Raw genomic sequence first — 20,112 nt, forward strand, 5'->3', positions numbered from 1 at the left:
TATGGGCAATTTTTTTATTTAATTTTACTTAAATAAACATTTAACCCCTTGGGTGTTAAGCAATTACTAAACTCACACTGAATAGACATTGGCACTGAATTTCGTTCTTCACTTGAGGTGTGCGTTGAAAGTCTTAATTTATTTGAGGTAACTTCGAACCGTGACATCTTATTCGCTTTAACAATTATAAACTTATTAATTTGGCTAAATTAAATTGACTAATTTGATTCTATTGTACGAAATTATTCCTTAAATGTATAATCGACGCATAGTTACGCGTTAGTTTATTGAACACATACTAATTACTCAGTAATGTATTATAATACTACATTATGATCCAATCACGGCATTAACTTACATGACTACAAGTACCCCGGCCGAAATATCGTTTAAGCCAGAAAGGTTCTAAAATTATTAAATCAATTATGTACAATTGATTCTCGGAACTACTGAGTTATTCACTACACGGAATCATACCGTCATTGAATTCAACAAATGATTAGGAAGGATGATCAAATTATGCTGATTTTTCGCTTTTTAACAAACATTGTGTACCTTTAATATTAAACTTGTTTTTTATCGTATAAGTTTTATTTTCATGAAAATATTAGAAAAACAAAAAAACATTGACGTATCTAAAAACTTCCGAGATCTTCACGGAGTCGGCTTGCCGATAGAGGCCGTACGTATCACGGCACTTCAGGTTAAACTGGCGTCCATTGCGGGACGCGCCCCCTTTTTCAGAGTTTTTCAATATTAATACCCAGAGTTTGAATAATTAAGAGCAGTTCTTTCGTCACTTTTGAAGCTAGGTAAGTCATGTGAAATACACATAGCACTATAGACGCTTCGTATAATTGCATCTCGAACATTCTGTTTCATTCGATCATGTCGGTGTGTCAGTTGCTGGACATTATGTTGTAGATATCGATCCTGTCCACACGAATTATTGCACATGTACCTACATGGACTCTGTAAATAGCGGAGGTTGTTTGTTAGCACACCACCCTGTGCGTGTTTAAGTAAAAGGTACTGCGTAAAATGGACACGCACGATCCTTTCGCATCGTACAATACAATTTCGTTTTAGATATTATGTTAACATACAGAATTTCTTTTCAATGATAGATATATCATCATTATGGACGATTGATCCAATCGATCTTTATCGTTACGTCATTTTAGATTTATTTACTTTTAATCGAAAAGAACGTCACAGATACCCATTCAATTATTTCTTGTCTGTATCAATTAGAATGATACAAATAATCACAAACATAATCAATGAATACGGATGTAATTTGAAGAACGTAGTTTTTTCAACATGAAGCTTATGATTTCGATTTGGCCCCGTAAATGAATGATTTGAACAATTATTTCCTATCACCCTTACTTAGATTTAGTTTTAATTTTCGTTTTTGTGAGCAACTAATCAAACTTTTGGGATTTATGGAAGTATCGCAAAATAAAATTCAAATTCTTAGCTTGTAATTTGTAGTTTTCGTTCGATCAAATCTTATACACTGGAAAAGAAATATATCTACCCGTTTTCAATTAATCTGTAAATAATAATACGTAACGAGAAACAGAAACTATACTTAACTTTGGAGATGACTCAGTCAGAGCCGTGGACGAAAGACATTTATTTGATCTTGAGACAAACACTGTTTATTGGCACCCACAACAAATTACTCTTTTGGTCAGTTTAACTCCATATTACGTACATTACGTAGGTATTTGTTTGAAGGTGAACTGCGCATTCGTGTTTTAAGATATCGTGGCTTTTAATAAAGTATTTAATGTTTACATTATTTAATTTTTCTGCTTCTTACAAAAGCATGTACTTAATAGAAACATTGTAATACTATATAAATAAAAATCCTGTGAAATATTATTATGATATTCAAAGCGGGTATTAAAATCGGTATCCAAAAGAAGATTGAAACTTGTCCCATTTTAGTTCTTTTGAAGAATATTTTATTATGTAACTATACTTGAGACCTTAGAACTTATATCTCAAGTTGGGTGGCGCATTTACGTTCTGGATGTCTATGGGCTCCAGTAACCACTTGACACCAGGTGGGCTGTAAGCTCGTCCACCCATATTAGCAATAAAAAAAAGAAAAAAATAATGAACAATCTTGAAACATTTGGAACATAATTGTGATGAAATAAATATTCACACATCTTTAGCGATGGGTTTTAAAAAATTACCTTCATAGTTGTAGCTCTAGAATGAGTACAAATGGAAGATTTCTGTGTTCTTTATAATTTCAAGTCTCCAGTTCCATTAGAAAATAATTACTTAGAAGTTACTTAGAAGTAATTATGACCTCAACATAAGATAAAATAGATAATTTGGAACGTCAAAAAAAGGCCACAAAAAATGTTATGTTGCTTCTTCATAAGTTATATCTCAGAAAACCACTATCATCAAGACAACCGGATCTATGAAGTCGTTAATATTTTGAAGAAGAACGTATTTACAATAGTTGGTAATAAAATTTATTGTAACTATTGTTTCCCTAAAAATTTGAATGAAACAACGTGAGAAGTGAATCCATTTTAAAATCGAGTAGATAATATAAATTTAAATTGTATCTTATCTACTTATAACAATTAAAGATAATCAGGACAGCTATTTTATCTTTCACTTTTACCTACGAAACGGTATCATAGTATAAGAGACTTCTTGAAAAATATCTAATGTCCTATCTCTATTGTAGTGTAACTAAACTATTTAAATTCGGGGTAAATAATTTTAGTGAACTTAGCGGTAATGAGTCTTTTTTTGTTATTTCGTCGTTCGTTTGTGTTTTAGTTAAAACATTTCATCGTAAATAAATTAATTTTAATACATTGGATTTAATTGGGCCTTCTTTTAAAGTATATCTATTATCTTTTAAAGTATTCTATCTATTCTAGTGTAACTAAACTATTTAAATTCGGGGTAAATAATTTTAGTGAACTTAGCGGTAATGAGTCTTTTTTTGTTATTTCTTCGTTCGTTTGTGTTTTAGTTAAAACATTTAATCATAAATAAATTAATTTTAATACATTGGATTTTAATAGGGCGTTCTTTTAAAGTATATTTTCGTTTGATCACCGGCTTTATTCTAAAATTGTTTATGAACACAACGTGGGTGACCATTTCATTCTAAAATTAAACGTACCACATTTTATTGGAACGCACGAAAAAAAAAATTAAACAAAGCCCTTCAGTAACGGTATTGAAACTCTATTTTGAATGTAAAAAAATATTTGAGTTCGGAGAAATTCAAGCGATTACGATGATGTACTTTTATTTCTCACTCTTTGTACAAATTCATCTACATATTAATACGTGAAGCAAAAACTTTGTATCCCTTTTTACGAAAATTGCGCGGACGGAGGAGTATGAAATTTTCCACACTTATAGAGAATATAGAGAAGAAGTGCAAAATGCTAATTTTTTTTTAAATAATGTATAAAAGATACATTAAATCAATCAAGAAAACATTACACACACTCCATACCATGTATTTGACGCACACACGCATGCATACTATTTATTGCCAAGCTTTTGTTCTTGACGTCTGTTGTCAAATTGAGAATAGATTAAATATTGTCTGTATTTGTTAAGATTTTTTATAGTGTAGTCTTGGCGAAACTTGTGATTATAGAAGTACAAAATACAATCATAATAGTGTACAAACTTACAATTCCAATTGATTATAGTCGAATTTCGACTACTGCGGGATCTCTAGTTTAAATTAGAATTGGGAAAATACACGTCATTGACCTTGCGCTGTCACACCGATGTAACTCCGTATACCTACACTCATTTTGTGAATCTTTAAATTAAAAGGAACAGGTGTTTTACAATTACGTTAGTCATCAACGTCTTTCGTGACTCAGCAGTGAATACCGAACGAAAACGTAAATACTCACCCCTTTCTTTGTAATTTTATTCAAGATATCAACTTGAATACAATTTGTATATGTTTAATTAAAAAAATTGTTATTGTACATTTTTAATAATTTAAACTTTTAAACTGGGAACAAATCACGCACGGTCATGCGGCCCTGAATTAGGATTTCCTGTGTTATGGCTATCGGAGATTGACATACATACTTATATATGTTTAATTACGTATGTACATATATATGAATATATGTACTGATATATGATGACATCCAGACAAAGAGCAAACAAACCTGTTCATCACATAAAATTAAATGTTTGTCCGATCTGGGGATAGACCTCATGACCCTCGGCGCACTGCCCCGACCAGTCAGTATAACGTTAAATTATAATTAATTAATTAATAATTGTAACAATCATAATTCTGAAAAACTATTTTTGGACGCCTGACGAAAGCCTAATCTGAAATTTTGAGTCAGCACTATTCACCTACAAAATAACCCACATTAGTATGTAATATAAACTCATTAAAATGACTTGCCTTTTATTACACTACAAATTTAATCGTAAATCAAAGGTCCATCCTAATAATTGAAGTATAATGCCGATAATAGAACCAGTTAATGTTTAAACCATTATATTAAAACAAACAAACATGTTTATTATTATCTCATTTATTTTGATTCTTTAAAAATATATTTTAGACCTAGCCTACAAACATACTTTAGTCATCATCGAGAAAAAAATACAAAATTTAGTTAAAAGTAGATTTGCTCTCAATGAAAACTAGGCAACATAACATGACGTGTATGTATTCGTTAAAAAAATAAAAGTATGGCAATTAAGGTCGCAATATTATTTGGAAGAGAAAGACCCGTGGGATCATGCCTTTGTTAAGACATTTAATGTGTTAATACTATGTAGTTTTACTTATAATTAGGCAAAAGCTACTGTGAGGTTTATTGGGAGAAGACAGAGGAGGGAGGCGGGTGCGCTCTCCTCCTTAAACCTCGAGGGAGCGGTCAATAAAACATTACTTATAATTACATGTTTACTTGCCTCAGCGACCGCGGTGGATCGCTGCACGTTGACCGCTGACTGACTAACGTATGCTGCTCATTACTATATGCACAATAACTGCATAGTAAGCTAAGCGGGGCAGAGTATCATTCCCCTACACTACCATAAGATGGACAATGAAATATGTATTTTTTCTATCAAAAAAAAATCGATTCGTTCTTTCACGTAGGGAACGTAATGGAAAAAGTACGTCACATCCGAATAAATGAATAGAATCGTAGCGTGGAACGGAAGGCCTTTGTCTATCGCTTGACGAGATTGGCATTGTGAAGTAATTGTAGTCAGCATTACTAAAATGTGTTAATTAATCTAAGACTGTTCCTTTATTTTCCTGTATTTTCTTGATTATGTCCACATGTTAAATTATTTTAATTTTTTATCAAACTAATCTAATATAATAAATTAGGATTTAATGTTTTTATCGTCATAATTAACCTTTAAATTATATTCGTGTTAAAGTCATTGACCCATATTTATTTTTGTAATAAATTGAGTTACATTACATGCTTTCTTCTAATTGTACGACGATGTACGTCGCATATTTGTTTGCGTGCTAATGTTATTTGAATGTCGTTGTCACGGAAACCGAAATTATGACTTATTCAAATGTTGTTATTCTTATTTTTGGAGGCGAAAATAACGATATATTTTGGATGGAACTAAATTGAAATTAAATATATATATTTTTTTGTATAATATATTTAATTGCGAAGTAAAACACGATATTTACATCGGAAGAACTGTTTCAGTCACAAACATTAAATACAACAGAGATCTATTTAGACAAGATGAAAAAGTTCTTACTATCACTTAAAAAATAGATATTATGTACTACATTAACAATAAACAATACAGCTGCTCCAATTACAGACAATAACACACTGTATATCTAATCACATATTCTCTTATCGATTACTATCGTCATCGATAAGTTCACATTACGATAGTTACAGCAATCTTTAATAAAACTTATCACCATACCACAATTTACCGAAAACTGACGCAAATCGAGTGACGCCGAAGTTTTCTCTCGATTCGTCTTCAACGATATACGTACATAGTTATGTATACATCGTGGCATATTTTTGTACGACTCCAAAAAGCCCGTGTTCTGACAAAATGGCATGCTGCCATTTATAACAATACTTTTATTCTAACGTCTCGAGTAGAAAAATACCCTATTCCTTACGGAAAGAACTCGTGGTGTTGAACTTTCGATTGTGGAGGCGGCGTGGGAGGGATGTCCAGCGGAGGCTTCAGTAGCCAAGGATTAGACTTGCTTTGAGGTGTTGCGCCCTCGATTTTCTTCTGACCACCTGAAGGAGTGAGGTGCAACAACGGAAGCTTGCTTTTTGGACACATGGGAGGAACCTCGGCTTTTGGCTGCATACTGCCTGATTCAAAAACAAAAAAGACATTTAACTTTTTCCAAGCTTAGTTCTACCATTTAGAGATCTTTAATTAATACATAACTAGTACAATAATCAGTTTTAAAAGTTTACGATTTAACCAAAGAATTTAGATTACTACTGAAACTATCTAATAGAAATATATTTCATATTTCGTTATTTCAATGAAAAACTCTAAATAAACAACAACGCAACTTACTGTTTGTATCCAAATGTATGTGTTTTAATCGTTGTGTGATTTGTTCTTCACCGTTTACAAACATTAAGATTATTATTTAAACAATCGGTCAATTCGACTCGGCGGTTTGATGTGAAGTGTACAATGCTTTAGATTTCTGCTCCGTTTTATATAAAGTCTGAGTCACTTGGCAAGAAAAACTCTATCTGTGACCACGTCACTCGTCGTCTGACGCTGAGCGCTGTGACGCCAGTACCTCGTTCACCCTCACCGCTCTTCATTTTAAACATTGTGATTTATTATATACGTGTGCTGGCTTCTATGTTATTTACATGATTTTTATGACATACGTCTTGGACATCTCAAATCTCTGAATAAAATATAACTAAAATTAAAATCCGGGGAAATCGTTTTACGTATCAATTGTTCGTTACGGCTTGAAGAGTGCGACGGCCGTAATGCATGCAACACAATTCGTCTTTTCACATTAAAAGTGTACAATTTCCAAAAATATTCGAAATTGAGTTATACGGAATCATTTGGTATCACCAGTATTTTTCTCATAAATACTGTCAAAAGAGCGTAGTTTAGTTTTAGTTTTTTTTTCTTTTTAGTTTAGGTACCTATGTTTTGACTACTATTACAAAATTAATACATAATTTTATCTTACTTTAAAAGACAGATAACGTAATAAGTAAAATAAGGAACTTCGTTCCAAAATAAAAAATAAATGTTTAAGCTTTTAACATTTATTTAACTAACATTTTTAAAACACTCTCCTGTAAAATGAGTAAGTTTTTAGATTATACAGTTTTAATGCGAGAAGACGAATTGAGACTTTAACCACAAATCTTAAGATGGATGGCGCCATGCATGGTGCGATATTTAAGGGTCTGGTAACCACCAGGTAAGCCGTGAGCTCTATGCTCTATGCGCTATTTATGAAATAAAAACAAATATAATAAAAATTTTCACTATTTAGCATTGGGATATGAGACCTGAAATTCAAACTCAAGTATCATAGTTCGTCTTTGCAAACATAACTAGGAAATGAATTTTAAGTGAAATTGCCAGTGGAGTGTGAAAACCGTTTATTTAAATTGGCAATTTAAGTCTTTAATTTCTTTTTTGCTACAAAGTATGCCATTGGATTCATACTCCGAGGAAGTTTTATTTATTGATTACTTATGATTTTTAACTGACGATTCTAAATGATTTAATTTTGTCTTGTTCGTTTATATTCGTATTTTGTAAAGCAAACATAATGAACTTTTTTTCTGTCGCCTAATCCACTAATGTAATAATTAAACCGTCATTTCTTTAAACTCACTCACACATACGTGACGCTGTAATACAAACATAGATAGTGAACAACATTATCTTAAGTGATAAAAGTTTTGTATTTGCGGCCATAGTAGACATGTTATGTATCACGTTGTCTTAAACTAAGTGGCATTTAACTTTTTCACCGCAAAAACAGGTTAAATTTTCTAACGGTTTAGCGTCAGACAGTTTTTTAGAAGTAATTTAGATCTTGAACTGCCTATAATACAGGAAGATCACAGTGACATTTTAATTACGTCTTTTAAAACACGATTAACTAAAAGAGATGAACAGTAGTTATTGCTGAAAAATATCTTTTTTATTTATTGCTTAGATAGGTGGACGAGCTCACAGCCCACCTGGTGTTAAGTGGTTATTGGAGTACATAGACATCTACAGCGTAAATGCGCCACCCACCTTGAGATATAAGTTCTAAGGTCTCAGTATAGTTACAACGGCTGCCCCACCCTTCAAGTTGAAGCGCATTACTGCTTCACGGCAGAAATAGACAGGGCGGTGGTACCCACCCGTGCGAACTCACAAGATGTTCTACTACCAGTAATTACGCAAATTATAATTTTGCGGGTTTGATTTCTTCTCTATAAAAATGTTTAAAGCACGAACGATCATTTTATAGAACCGTTGGAATACATAAATTATTTTACTACGAGCTCACCCTCCTAAAGAGCGTGACTCCCGAGAGCCACGGTGTCTGCCAAATATTTTCTTGTGAACTATACGCGTTCGAATTGTGACCTGTATTCATCGAAATCTGTACGCACATAGAGGACTGAAACTATAGTACGTACTAATCAACTAAATATAAACTGAGTAGGAAATAACAAGAATCCAGATCTTTCAGAATATTTATATAAACAAATAAATAGGTTTGACGTCGTATAGATGGTGAAATTATTTCCTTGTTTACGTTTCGTTCTTGACATGTTTTCTGGGAAAACATGTAATTTGTTAACGTTAACTGTTTGTGATTTGCACTTAACTTGAATCGATTCTAGCTGTAAATTTCTAGCATAGCGCCTAGAATAGATAGATCTTATAGGATTTTTTTTGGTAGTGGACAACATACGTTATAATTGTGTTTCTGAATTCGCAAGTCGCCGAATTGCAAAATAGAAATGCCGCATTTATTACTCTTTTTCTATTTTTACTGGTGGCAGGACCTCTTGTGAGTCCGCACGGGTAGGTACCACCACCCTGCCTATTTCTGCCTTGAAGCAATAATGCGTTTCGGTTTGAAGGGTGGGGCAGCCGTTCTAACTATACTTGAGACCTTAGAACTTATATCTCAAGGTGGGAGGCGCATTTACGTTGTAGATGTCTATGGGCTCCAGTAACCATTTAACACCAGGTAGGCTGTGAGCTCGTCCACCCATCTAAGCAATAAAAAAAAAAGTGTTTTGAATCGACAAAAGTACAGCGATTTCTTAGATCTCTTGGTGTCGGTAAGCTTGGGTGACAATAATAATGCATTCATGATGACTGTCAATAATCTCAATGCTCAGCTTGCTAAGTTAACAGTCATACTGAATAGCGGCGTCAAATATTCCACTTTGACGTCTTTCTCAGTTGTTATTTATATTTTATCTTTTACACCAGATGCCGAGCGAACATTCATATCAAAATATTCATAAAACTTATCAAAGTCGCATTTTACAACGGTCTCCAATTCATGTTCGGTTTTCTTTAGAGTAACTTTCTCTAATCTGTATCACATAATTTTTCTTTCCCTTGATTCCAATAACTTCACGTCACTTTGTAAGGAAGCTCACATCCTCCCGGTACCCAAAGTTCCCAACCCTTTTATCCAATAAAAATACTGTACTTTTTCCATTTGCCCCATTCTATCCAAATTCCTAGAAAATACAATTCAGAAGCAACTGTCTCTTCATTTTTCCTCGAGCACCCTGTGCGATTCATAAAATATCTAGTTTTTGTTCTGATATCACCTGTCACTACTACAGTGACTACTACAATGACAGGCCTTCTAAGGTGATGGAGCTGTTATAGCGGGTTTCGCTACGTAAATTTAAAAAAATGAAATACAAAGTTATGGAAGCCCGATGATAGTCACGCGCACTGATTTAGAATTGGGAGTCGACCGCTCAGTTCGGAGGATAGGAGTAGACTTGACCGCTCAGGTCGGGAGTTGGCAGAAGACTGACCGTTCAGGTCGAGAGATGGTAGAGGACTCGACCGCTCAGGTCGAGAGATAGTAGAAGACTGGCCGTTCGTGGGGCGGACGGAACAGGAGAGCTCGAGAATGCTGATCGTGCTTGGTTAGCTTGGTTAAGGCTGTCAGCTAAATAGTATTCATACTCCTGGCATTGCTGAAATCCATGGGCGACGGCCCTCGCTTCGCTTCGGAAACTGTAATTTATTATTGATTTCTCCACTATTTAATGAATGTTATTATACATATAAACCTTCCTCTTCAATCACTCTATCTATTAAAAAAAACCTCATCAAAATCAATTGCGTAGTTTTAAAGATTTAAGCATACATAAGGATATAGGGACAGAGAAAGCGACTTTGTTTTATACTATGTAGTGATAATAAGTTCCATAACGCAATCTCTGTTCTCACATTTTAATCTCTATGCGAAAAGTCTGAATGTGACGACTTGCAATCGCGTTACGAAATAGCGGCTTTTACGATTCTTTGGCTCTTTAGCTGTTCTCGCAGTACATTCTGGAATTTCTTTCTGCATTTTGCACGTGCTGGCACCTCTCTTGATGTTTTTAAAGAACGAACAAAGGAATTTTCTGTCATTGTAATTGCTGACGTACATGTTTTTTTTTGGTAAATTGATATGTATTTTAATAGTTACATTATACCAGGTGATTGAATGTATTTGTGCGTATGTGAGAGGGAGAGAAGGAGAGATAGAGAAGGACAGAGAGAGATTCTATAAATATATTTTTCTGCTAGGAAACAAGAGCACATAAATACAATAAATGGGCTGCTGTAGTCTTCAAGTGTCTAAACGCTTAATGAAAAAAAAAGTGATATGGTTGTATCATGCAGATTAATTTATTTTTTGAAAGGATCATTAAATTTATCAACAGGCACTTTGAATTTAAAAAAATTCGGACATACCCATTACTTATTAGGTACTTATTGCGTTACATGTAAACACAAAGAAGAAGTGATTGACGTAATCTTGGAAATATAATTTTATGCTTATAATCTTAATTGTAAGGATTATTCTGAGTTCTTAAGTAAGCAGATTTAATATATCTCAATGTGACTTAAGATTAGTCTGATGTGTTTTAATTTTTGTTAGCGTGGGTTCAAATTTTATAGTATAATTGTGAACTTGTTTGGTTGTTTCATTCGTGTTTACATTTGAAGTGGGGTAACTCAGTTGTTTTATATTAAACTAGCTGTACCCGCAACTACATTCGCGTGGAATTTAACAAAACGTTACTTTATATTATAATAATTTTAGATTTAAAAAAAAATAGAAGTAGCCTAAGATACTTCTTATTTCATCAGCCGTCTGCCAGTGGAAGTCCCGTCAACGATCCAGCCGTTCCAGAGATTAGCCAGAACAAACAGACAGACAAAATTGTAAAAAATGTTATTTCGGTATATGTATACCATATACCATATATACAATCATATGCATGGAGTAAAAAGCGGTTATTTTAATATTACAAAGTGACACTTCAATTTTATTTATTTGTATTTATTTTATTTGTCCATGACACCCAGTTTTCATTATACCAATCGTCTTTAACTGGCTTTGGCTGTGCCGCTCTCGCACTGTGTGTGTGATAATGTTTGCGGGTTCATGTTTTTATTACACATTGGTTATTCCAGCCACGGGGACATCTTGTTGGGAATTAGAAATGGCAGCGCCTCGATCTGTTATCCTAAGATATTGATATCACTTTTAAACCTTTAGAAGATTATTCTTAAAATGGGAGAAAACATAATACACAAAATGTAGTTTTTAGTTCAGTGTCATCGGTCGATGTTTCTACCAAACTGATTTGTATTGTAATTTGAAAAACAAAACTGACCATTCGCATGTGTTGACAGGGTTTGCCGTGTTCAGTACTTTGATATAGATTGCATATATGTAATACGCGACCTAGCCGCGTTCCTACTCGGTCGACTCTACCCCATGAATTGCAAGCGAAGTAAATTGTCTCTTTACAACAAGGTGACACTGTACAAAACTTGCATACGTTCTGTCTTGACTTATGCAAGTGTAATGTTAGCTCACGCGGCCCGTACACACATTAACTCTCTCCAGGTCATCCAATCTTGTTTCTGCAGGATAGCCGTTGGAGCACCGTGGTATGTGAGGAATGTAGATTTACACGACGACCTAAAATTAGTACCGATACGTAAGTATCTTAACGAAGTGTCTGAACGCTACTTCTACAAAGCGGCGCGACACGAAAGCCCTCTTATCATGGCCTTATCGCGCTTAAATTCTCTCAGGTTGAGCCCGTGAGCTCACCTACTCATCCGCGCGTAGCTGAAATAGCCCCTTAGGCTACCATATATATAGGTATGAAATATATATATATATATATATATAAAAGATCGCCGGCATAAATACATCTCCAGGGCCTATAGGTACAGAGATTTGAATATAATATACCTTTTAATAGGAAGACCGAGCCACGACCGCGTCTTGAAAATTCGTATTCGGAAGTAATTAAGGTCATTGTTTAAATCAGTTGGAATTTACCGTTTGTCAGACGGTTTTACCAAATGTTTCGCTTGATAGTCGTAATTGTTTCATTGTATCACAGCAGACGCAAGTATTTGTAGTTCACGCAGAATCGGACCATTGTCTCACAAGAAATAGAAGCCTTACACCGAAGCACCACTATGGCAAAACGTAGTCTACTTGTTGTTATATGACTGATCAAATCTTTTTACTATTTTTTATAGTTTCAAGATAAGAAATTACCTCGTGTGAAGAATTTTTGGTTAAACTGTACTGTTTGAAGATTTTAAAATTTAAGTTAAGCCCCGAGAAATATGGAGGCAAATAATGCAAGCCGGGTAAGAGGACTTACGATCGATGTCACCTTGGCACGACCGCAAAACGTAAAAAGCTGCACAAAAATCACTCGTCAAATTGTTTAGAACCTATATATCGTTTTTCAAAGCTTTTCACGGTAATTGCTTAAATTTCCGGCTGAAAGAACTCAATTTTCGACTTTCATTGTAAGTTTGAAGCCGGCTATCATAGCTGTGTAAATCATGGCCATGAAAGTCTGAAAACCGTAATAAGCGTACAAGAGAAGCTTTTGAGTATGTTTATTTTTTAAATAATCGATTAAACAACCCTTAGAAAGTCATACCGATGGTTAAAGAATGCCAAAATAAATTTTATTATTGATAAATCTATCATAAATATGCACAATTTATGTCAGTGCTAGACGGATTGCAGATTTCTGTACCATGTTAGTCAAATGCACGAATCTCGAAGACAATAAACAGCCAGACATGCAATGTTATTGTATTGATGATCGGTTATCTATAAAGGCTGGCGAAATGCTACAGCCTTTTCATGTAAATTTCTTAGATCGGTAAAACTAGAATCACGCGATGAGGACGTTTACCTCACTCAAAACAAGTTAGTACAAAGCTTACTGAATACCAACATGTGTTATAGTTACAGGAATACTCTTCAAACTTTTGAACAACTTCAGTGCAAATATTCAAGGCATTGCAGTGCATACAATTCCAATAAAATGTCAGTAGAAAACAATGAAGAGTCTGCTAAATTTAAATATTAGGGTTGACGCCAAATTGAAATCTAAATCTTGCCAGAAAACAATGCTACGACGAATACTAATTTATACGTGACATTAAACAGGGATTTTTTTTAAAGTTTCAAGACTTTATGGAAACGTGCTACACTAAAAAAGCCTGCTTGCGTGTCACGGTCCTATTTCAGTTACAATAAAACCCTGAACAGGCACCATTTTACGATGCTTTTAACGACCACAGTCAATATATCTGATACCTATTGGATGCTACCTACAAGTTTGAACAGTTCTAGTAACCTAGTACCTATGACTAGCCGACGGTTTTGTTAAATCCATTTCTTTATGTTTTAAGATTAACCGCCTGTTTGACTTTAATTGTCTTTGAGACTAGGCTAGGAATTAATGGGTTAAGATAGATCAGAACATCACTATGAATAAGTCGCAACAGTAGGTCGAGACGACCTGGACCTATAGTCCATCATTATGTATATGCAGTCGACATCAGTGCGCCATTTCGCGAAAGCGGCACGGCACTAGAAGCCCCATATCGTGGCCGTCGGTAACTACATTCCCGATCCTGCGGACCAAATGGTAAACAGTCGACGTTGCCCAAAACATGTCGCTTCGGATCCTCCCGATCCATTAAAAGTGCTTTTAGGTAGATACTACAAGCACCGGTTATCGTACTCGTCGAAACCATCAGTTGCGACGAAGGGTTCGGCGAGTAAACTAACCCACAGACAAAGCCCACTGAGTTTCTCGCCGGATCTTCTCAGTTCGCGTCTTCGAGTCTCGCGTTCCGCACCCAGTGGTAGATTCTGCGAAGCACTGCTCTTGCTAGGGTCCGTAGGGTCCTCATCTACTCGTCCGGTAACGCTGATATAGCCTCTCAAGGCTATCACCATAGGTAGGTATAAAAAAAAAGCTCGACTAAATTCTGATGATGGCTGTTTAGACTGTTATGACGCTAGTTCCAGACCTTTTGATGGGCGTTAGACCTAGACTTTATGTTTCAAAGTAATAATATTCACGTTTGAATGTCAATTCACACTGTTAACCACTTAACATGATATGAGCTCGTTCACCAGACTATGCGATAAAAAAACTTAAATACCTTATAATATGTTATTGAAATTTTCATTATAATAGTATTCCATAGTATATAAAATAGTTATTTTAATAATGAAATCTGATGATTAGTAATCCGCCATAAGGTTTAATGTGTGATAAGGTAATTTTGAGGAATGTGTACTTAAAAATTTACAAGCCCATATTTGTTTTTGTCTTTAATAATCTTTATTTTTTAAAGTAACAACAACAAACGGTGTGGTTAATAATTTATTACCACAAAGTGGTTTTTGGATATGCCATTGTCACGATGCTTCACAATCACTGTGAAATATTTCCTTCCGAAACTAACGTTCTTTTGTTTTATGGTATGGTATGGTGAGGAGTGTCTATTTTTTCCGCCGACAATAGCTAACTGACTAACTGACCTAATGGCCGACTTTGTGACAGTTTATAAATCTTAATGGTACGTTCAAATCAGCATATCTTGTTCGTTCGAATCTAACATAAAATAAATAATATATAAATCAGAAACAGACTTTCTCTCCTATTAGTAATGTGCGTCTTCATGCATCACTGACCCATATTATATAATGCAATAAAAATTTATAATTTTAAAATAACTAATAACGATGAATAAATTTCTATTATAGTTTGGTCACGAAAGTAGGTCATACCTACATACGTAATGGTCCTAATGAAAATAAGGTTTCAATACCATTTTTGTGAAATAAATTATCATTTATAACTTTTCAAGAATTGCTAACGTTCATGTTGTTACCGCTCTATTACAGGTCTCAATATTATTATTTTATCTTTGGTTTAAAGCATTGCAACAACAATCGCTTTGATTTTTTCAGGAAATTACACCGGAATTTAACATGGGATTACCTATCATTGTAATTTTCATATAAAAGCCCTCGTCATTGACAAATTTACAAATGTACAGAGGATTTAATTTTTAGTTTGGCTAGCTGTGAAAACGAAGTTTTTTTTATAGTTTTTAACTATGTTTATCGTATTTTATTATAAGTAGTTATTCTTTAGGTCTATTCTTGTACTGTTTTTTAAATAACAAAAATTATTGTCTAAGGCAACGGCAGAGAGCGTTCTCCAAGGCGCTACCACTGGGACAGTCGGTTCCGATTTATCGGGATCGGCGCAACCACCTCCGATCCGCCCACTTATAAGGACAGATTCTCGGCCCAATTTTGCACCACAAGCGAGAGCTGCAGCTCCTCAGCAAGGTCAACTTCGACCTAATTTTCAGCCCGGTGGCTTAATAACTGGGCCACAGTCACTCGGACCTAGAAGTGGCGTATCAGCACCTAGGAATTCGGTTCCTTCAAGTCCACTGGGACCTCAACAAGTAAGGCCTCCACCATTGCGGCCCTTTGGACCACAATCTATTGTCTCTCAACAAGGTCCAAGACCTCAGTCACCAACGCTTAGAGCTCCTCCTCCGAACAGTTTGCAATTTGGTCCCAGACAACCTGTCAGCGGGAATATAATAACGCCCGACAGCAACAGGCCTCTAGCTACCCAATTGCCCAACGGGGCAAACAAAAACGGAGCACCGCCAGGGCCTGGGCAACTTCCTCGGCAACCCTCGCAGGGAGCTGAATCTTTCGGAATAAATAAGAATAAAGTCGTCAACCTGGAGAACCAAAGCGATAATAAAAATGAAAATCAAAACGGAAAAGAAGCAGATAGCTTTGACGCGCCGGGGATGGCCAAAGGACGAAGTTATAGTATTGCTGCCGCTCCTGGTGCACCAAGCCCGCTTAAAGCAGAAGATGATCGACGCAAATCGGTTAGCGCCATAGGTGGTAGATTAGATGAGTTTGGCATTCGAAGTCCGGGTCTTGGGCTGATACAAGAGGGAAAAGATAGTAAGGACAATTTGCGTAGTTCAAAGGAAAGTATTCGATCTGTGTCCTCAAATGATGGAGCTAAAGATGTTGTTGAACGTCCTGAATCGCGGTTGTCAGCAACGAAAATGACCGATTCTTTTATTGGGTGTTTTCCTGCTGCAACAGCCAGTAAGAAGGTAGATGATGACGATGATGTGATTTCACAAAATAATGGAACTAGTGGAAATATTTATATTGATTCTGCTAAAGCTCCAGCTAAAGAAGATTTATCTGAACGTTCGCCTTCACTGACTCGCAGTGATGATTCTCCTGAGCCTAAGCAAAATTTATCACAAAGCTCTATTTCAAATAATAAATCGCAAACTATTACACCGGAGCCGCAACGTCCAAAAACTCCGAAGAATGAAATTAAAGCCGTAACACCGACGCATATTAAATCTCAAGTGAATAACGACCCTAAATTTGTTGCCACTCCGACTAAAGTTGCACCTAAGTCACCAATCCCCGATACAAAACCACCGAAATCTGCGACGCAAAAACCAAATGAGCTTAACACGTCTATTATAAGTTCTGATTCTAAGAAATCAACACCTCATAAGTCCGCATCGGCTCCCAAATCGCGTCAAAAAGGTAATATTATAAGATCATAACTTATTTTAATATTAAAGATGACTTATAGGTGAGCCAAACCTATTTAGGCAATAAATCATATTTACTGTTAGTTTTTATGATTAGGCAGTTTTCTGTTCTACAAATTACAATTTGTTTCACAGAGGGAGATAACGACAGCGGAGTTGACGAATCTACACAAGGAAATGTGAGTAATTAAATGATACTCAAAATCTTTATCATGTTCGATTTATGCTAACGACCTGTATTTTGTTTGCTAGGATCTCAATGGATCTCCTAGCTCTCCGAACAAGAAAATCGTAAACAAAACGCCAACAAAAGAAAAATCGAGTAACAGTCTTAGGGCGAGCCTTTCTCGATCATCGAGCAAGAGTGCAACAGCCAAAACTCCAGAAATTCCTACCCCGACCGAAAAGAAAAGTAAGCAAATGTGTTCCTTGTATACATAATGAAACATTTTACAGCTTTCTTGGTAAAGTAAATCGCGAAAATGTTTATTATGTTAACAACTCACGAAAATCGAAGAAAATACTACACGTAAGACTAAATGGGCAATGCGATAAAAGACTAAAAATCTTATGACTTAAAATTATTTTTAGGACTTTAAATTTACTTAAATGCGGGCTTCTAAGTTCTCGATATACAAATCTTACTCTATTAGAGGCTGGCTAAATATTATTCGGACACTTAGACTTTTCGGATCTAATGTTATTCCTCTGCCTTCTACTGTTTATCTTAACACACCGCGCCCGTGAGTTTTGTAACAGCGTTTGGGTCCTCAAGAGCAGATCTCACTGAAAAGATTAGAAACTGCGGCTTGTCCTTAAAATTTTATAACTCTTAAAAATTACAGAAGTACCGATGAATAAAGTTCAAGTTGGGAATGCACCGTCGCCAAATTTAAAAGCCGTGAAATCTAAGATAGGATCTCTGGATAACGCCACATACAAACCCGGGGGTGGTAAGGTTAAAATAGAGAACAGAAAACTGGAGTTCGGAAACATCACACCTAAAATTGCGGCTAAAAACGAAGCGTACACTCCTAGTGGAGGAGCTAAAAAGGTAAGGTACTTTAAAGCGTAATTTTCACTTATTTTGTTTAACTGAACAAATTGAGTACAAGTAAAATATTCAAACTAATGATAGTGCAGTAGATATGATAAAGTATCGTTGTCAATGCAAAATCAAACTTTATCTTGAAATGATTTCATGTATGATAATGGTTAGTGGTGTGGGTACTAATTTTTGTTAAATGTTATTGAATTTAATTAGACAATTTGGCATTTGGCTCTAGGTTATTTATCGTTCATGATACGCAGCTGACAGTCTACTTGAATTTTTCTTGCTACTATATCCCATAGAAGACTTGAATATCGGAATCTACATTATTTCTTCATAGTGAACATATCGTGAAATACGTATTTCCATTAGACATTTCTACCATTCATAGGAAAATTTCCTACGAGATTCAAACCGCTGCTTTAAGCATGAACATTTCAGTACGTAGGCACTTTATTAACGTGCGTTATTATACGTTATAAACTAATAAACTTTCTCATTCAATAGACCCAGCTATGATTTTCGCCTGTGTCATCGGTATTGAAAACCTACTTAAGATACAACTATGAATGCACCCACGCACAGAATATCTTTTTTTTTAAATAGCCATGAGTCAGAGCCTGACCTTATTGACCAGCAGTCACAGTCCGTGACTACTATTTCAATGAGACAATAAAAAATGAGAAATTGTTTCAACGAATGGTTGTATTTTTAGACAGATTTAAGGATGTGTCTAGTCACATGTGATACATAGCATAGAAGAAAAAAACTATCAAATTGGAGTGAATCAATTCATAATAGGTACACTAAAGATTTCAATACATGATATTTATATACTTTTTAAATATACGTTTAATGAAATTCAGATTGTCACTAATAAACTGGAGTGGAACGCAAAATCGAAAGTCGGTTCCCTCCAGAACGCTTCTTACAAGCCCGGCGGCGGTGATAAGAAGATCGAAACAGTCAAGCTAGATTTCGGCGAAAAGGCAAAATCGAAAGTTGGCTCCACAGCTAACATCACCCACAAGCCCGGCGGTGGTGCAATCAAGGTAATTACATAGGATTAATTCGATAAAAAAGACATAAAAATTGATTAACATTCACCCACGTTACTTTATTGAAAAAAATACAGTGAGTATTTGTTTAAGTTTAAGAGCTATAAGTAATCTTTAAATTGAGCTTTATGTATCAGATAGATACTACCAACGCCACACGAGTATATCGACCTAGTAATTGGATATAATATGTATATTAGACAATTGTAGCTTTAGAAGTTATTTTCACTTTCAATGTGTCGCACGCTGGCCAATTTTACGGTTAAAAGATTTGTATATATATATCAACAATCAATAACATACTCGTAGATTAATTAATAGTAAAACGATTGAACGCTGTTGTCTTTTAGACGTCATTGGATAAGAACGGAACGAGAACAGTGAGTAATATTTATATGAAGTTTGTGTAGCACATCGACTACTTATTGCACAATTTTATTCTAATACTAGCGGCCCGCAACGGCCCCACTCGGGTCTTTCAACACAAAAAGGAGACTGAAACGATTACATACATTTTTGGGCCCGAATGTAACGTGATGAAACTAATATGAATTAATAGATTCAGATTTATCAGTACCTTGCTGAAAATTATAAAAGTTTTCTCAATCTGAGAGCCGAGTTAATAAAGATTTAGTAAAACTTAGGTTATGTTACAATCTCTTTAAAAGAGCTGAATAATAACTTATTTAAGCTTAAGTAAATGTTTATTATATCCATTGGATAATCTTTTAAATGTCATATTATGAATGAATATCAATGATATATATCAGG

The 20,112-nt window shown here is 35.0% G+C and overlaps 1 protein-coding gene and 1 long non-coding RNA gene across 7 annotated transcripts in view; one reads left to right on the plus strand and one right to left on the minus strand.

Moving 5' to 3' along the window:
- The window catches only part of Tau (tau-like protein), a 52,502-nt gene that overhangs the window by 27,201 nt on the left and 5,189 nt on the right, over positions 1–20,112 (plus strand). For 3 of the 5 annotated variants that reach the window (XM_062668873.1, XM_062668874.1, XM_062668875.1), the window contains exons 1-6: positions 15,169–15,186; positions 15,814–17,224; positions 17,368–17,411; positions 17,485–17,644; positions 18,078–18,286; positions 19,150–19,335. In XM_062668873.1, coding sequence (XP_062524857.1) covers positions 15,184–15,186; positions 15,814–17,224; positions 17,368–17,411; positions 17,485–17,644; positions 18,078–18,286; positions 19,150–19,335 — 2,013 coding nt within the window. In that variant the 5' untranslated portion in view covers positions 15,169–15,183. 5 annotated transcript variants of the gene reach the window in all.
- On the minus strand, positions 4,562–8,722 carry LOC105842266 (uncharacterized). Of its 2 annotated transcripts, XR_009973378.1 has the most exons (3): positions 8,570–8,722; positions 6,592–6,940; positions 4,562–6,377 (listed from the first exon to the last, which is right to left on the minus strand). It is a non-coding gene; the product is annotated as an uncharacterized LOC105842266 (long non-coding RNA). The 2 variants fall into 2 exon arrangements; XR_001139975.4 differs by having other exon boundaries at positions 6,592–8,670.

Source organism: Bombyx mori, chromosome 6, assembly GCF_030269925.1.
Source record: "Bombyx mori chromosome 6, ASM3026992v2".
Taxonomy (NCBI): domain Eukaryota; kingdom Metazoa; phylum Arthropoda; class Insecta; order Lepidoptera; family Bombycidae; genus Bombyx; species Bombyx mori.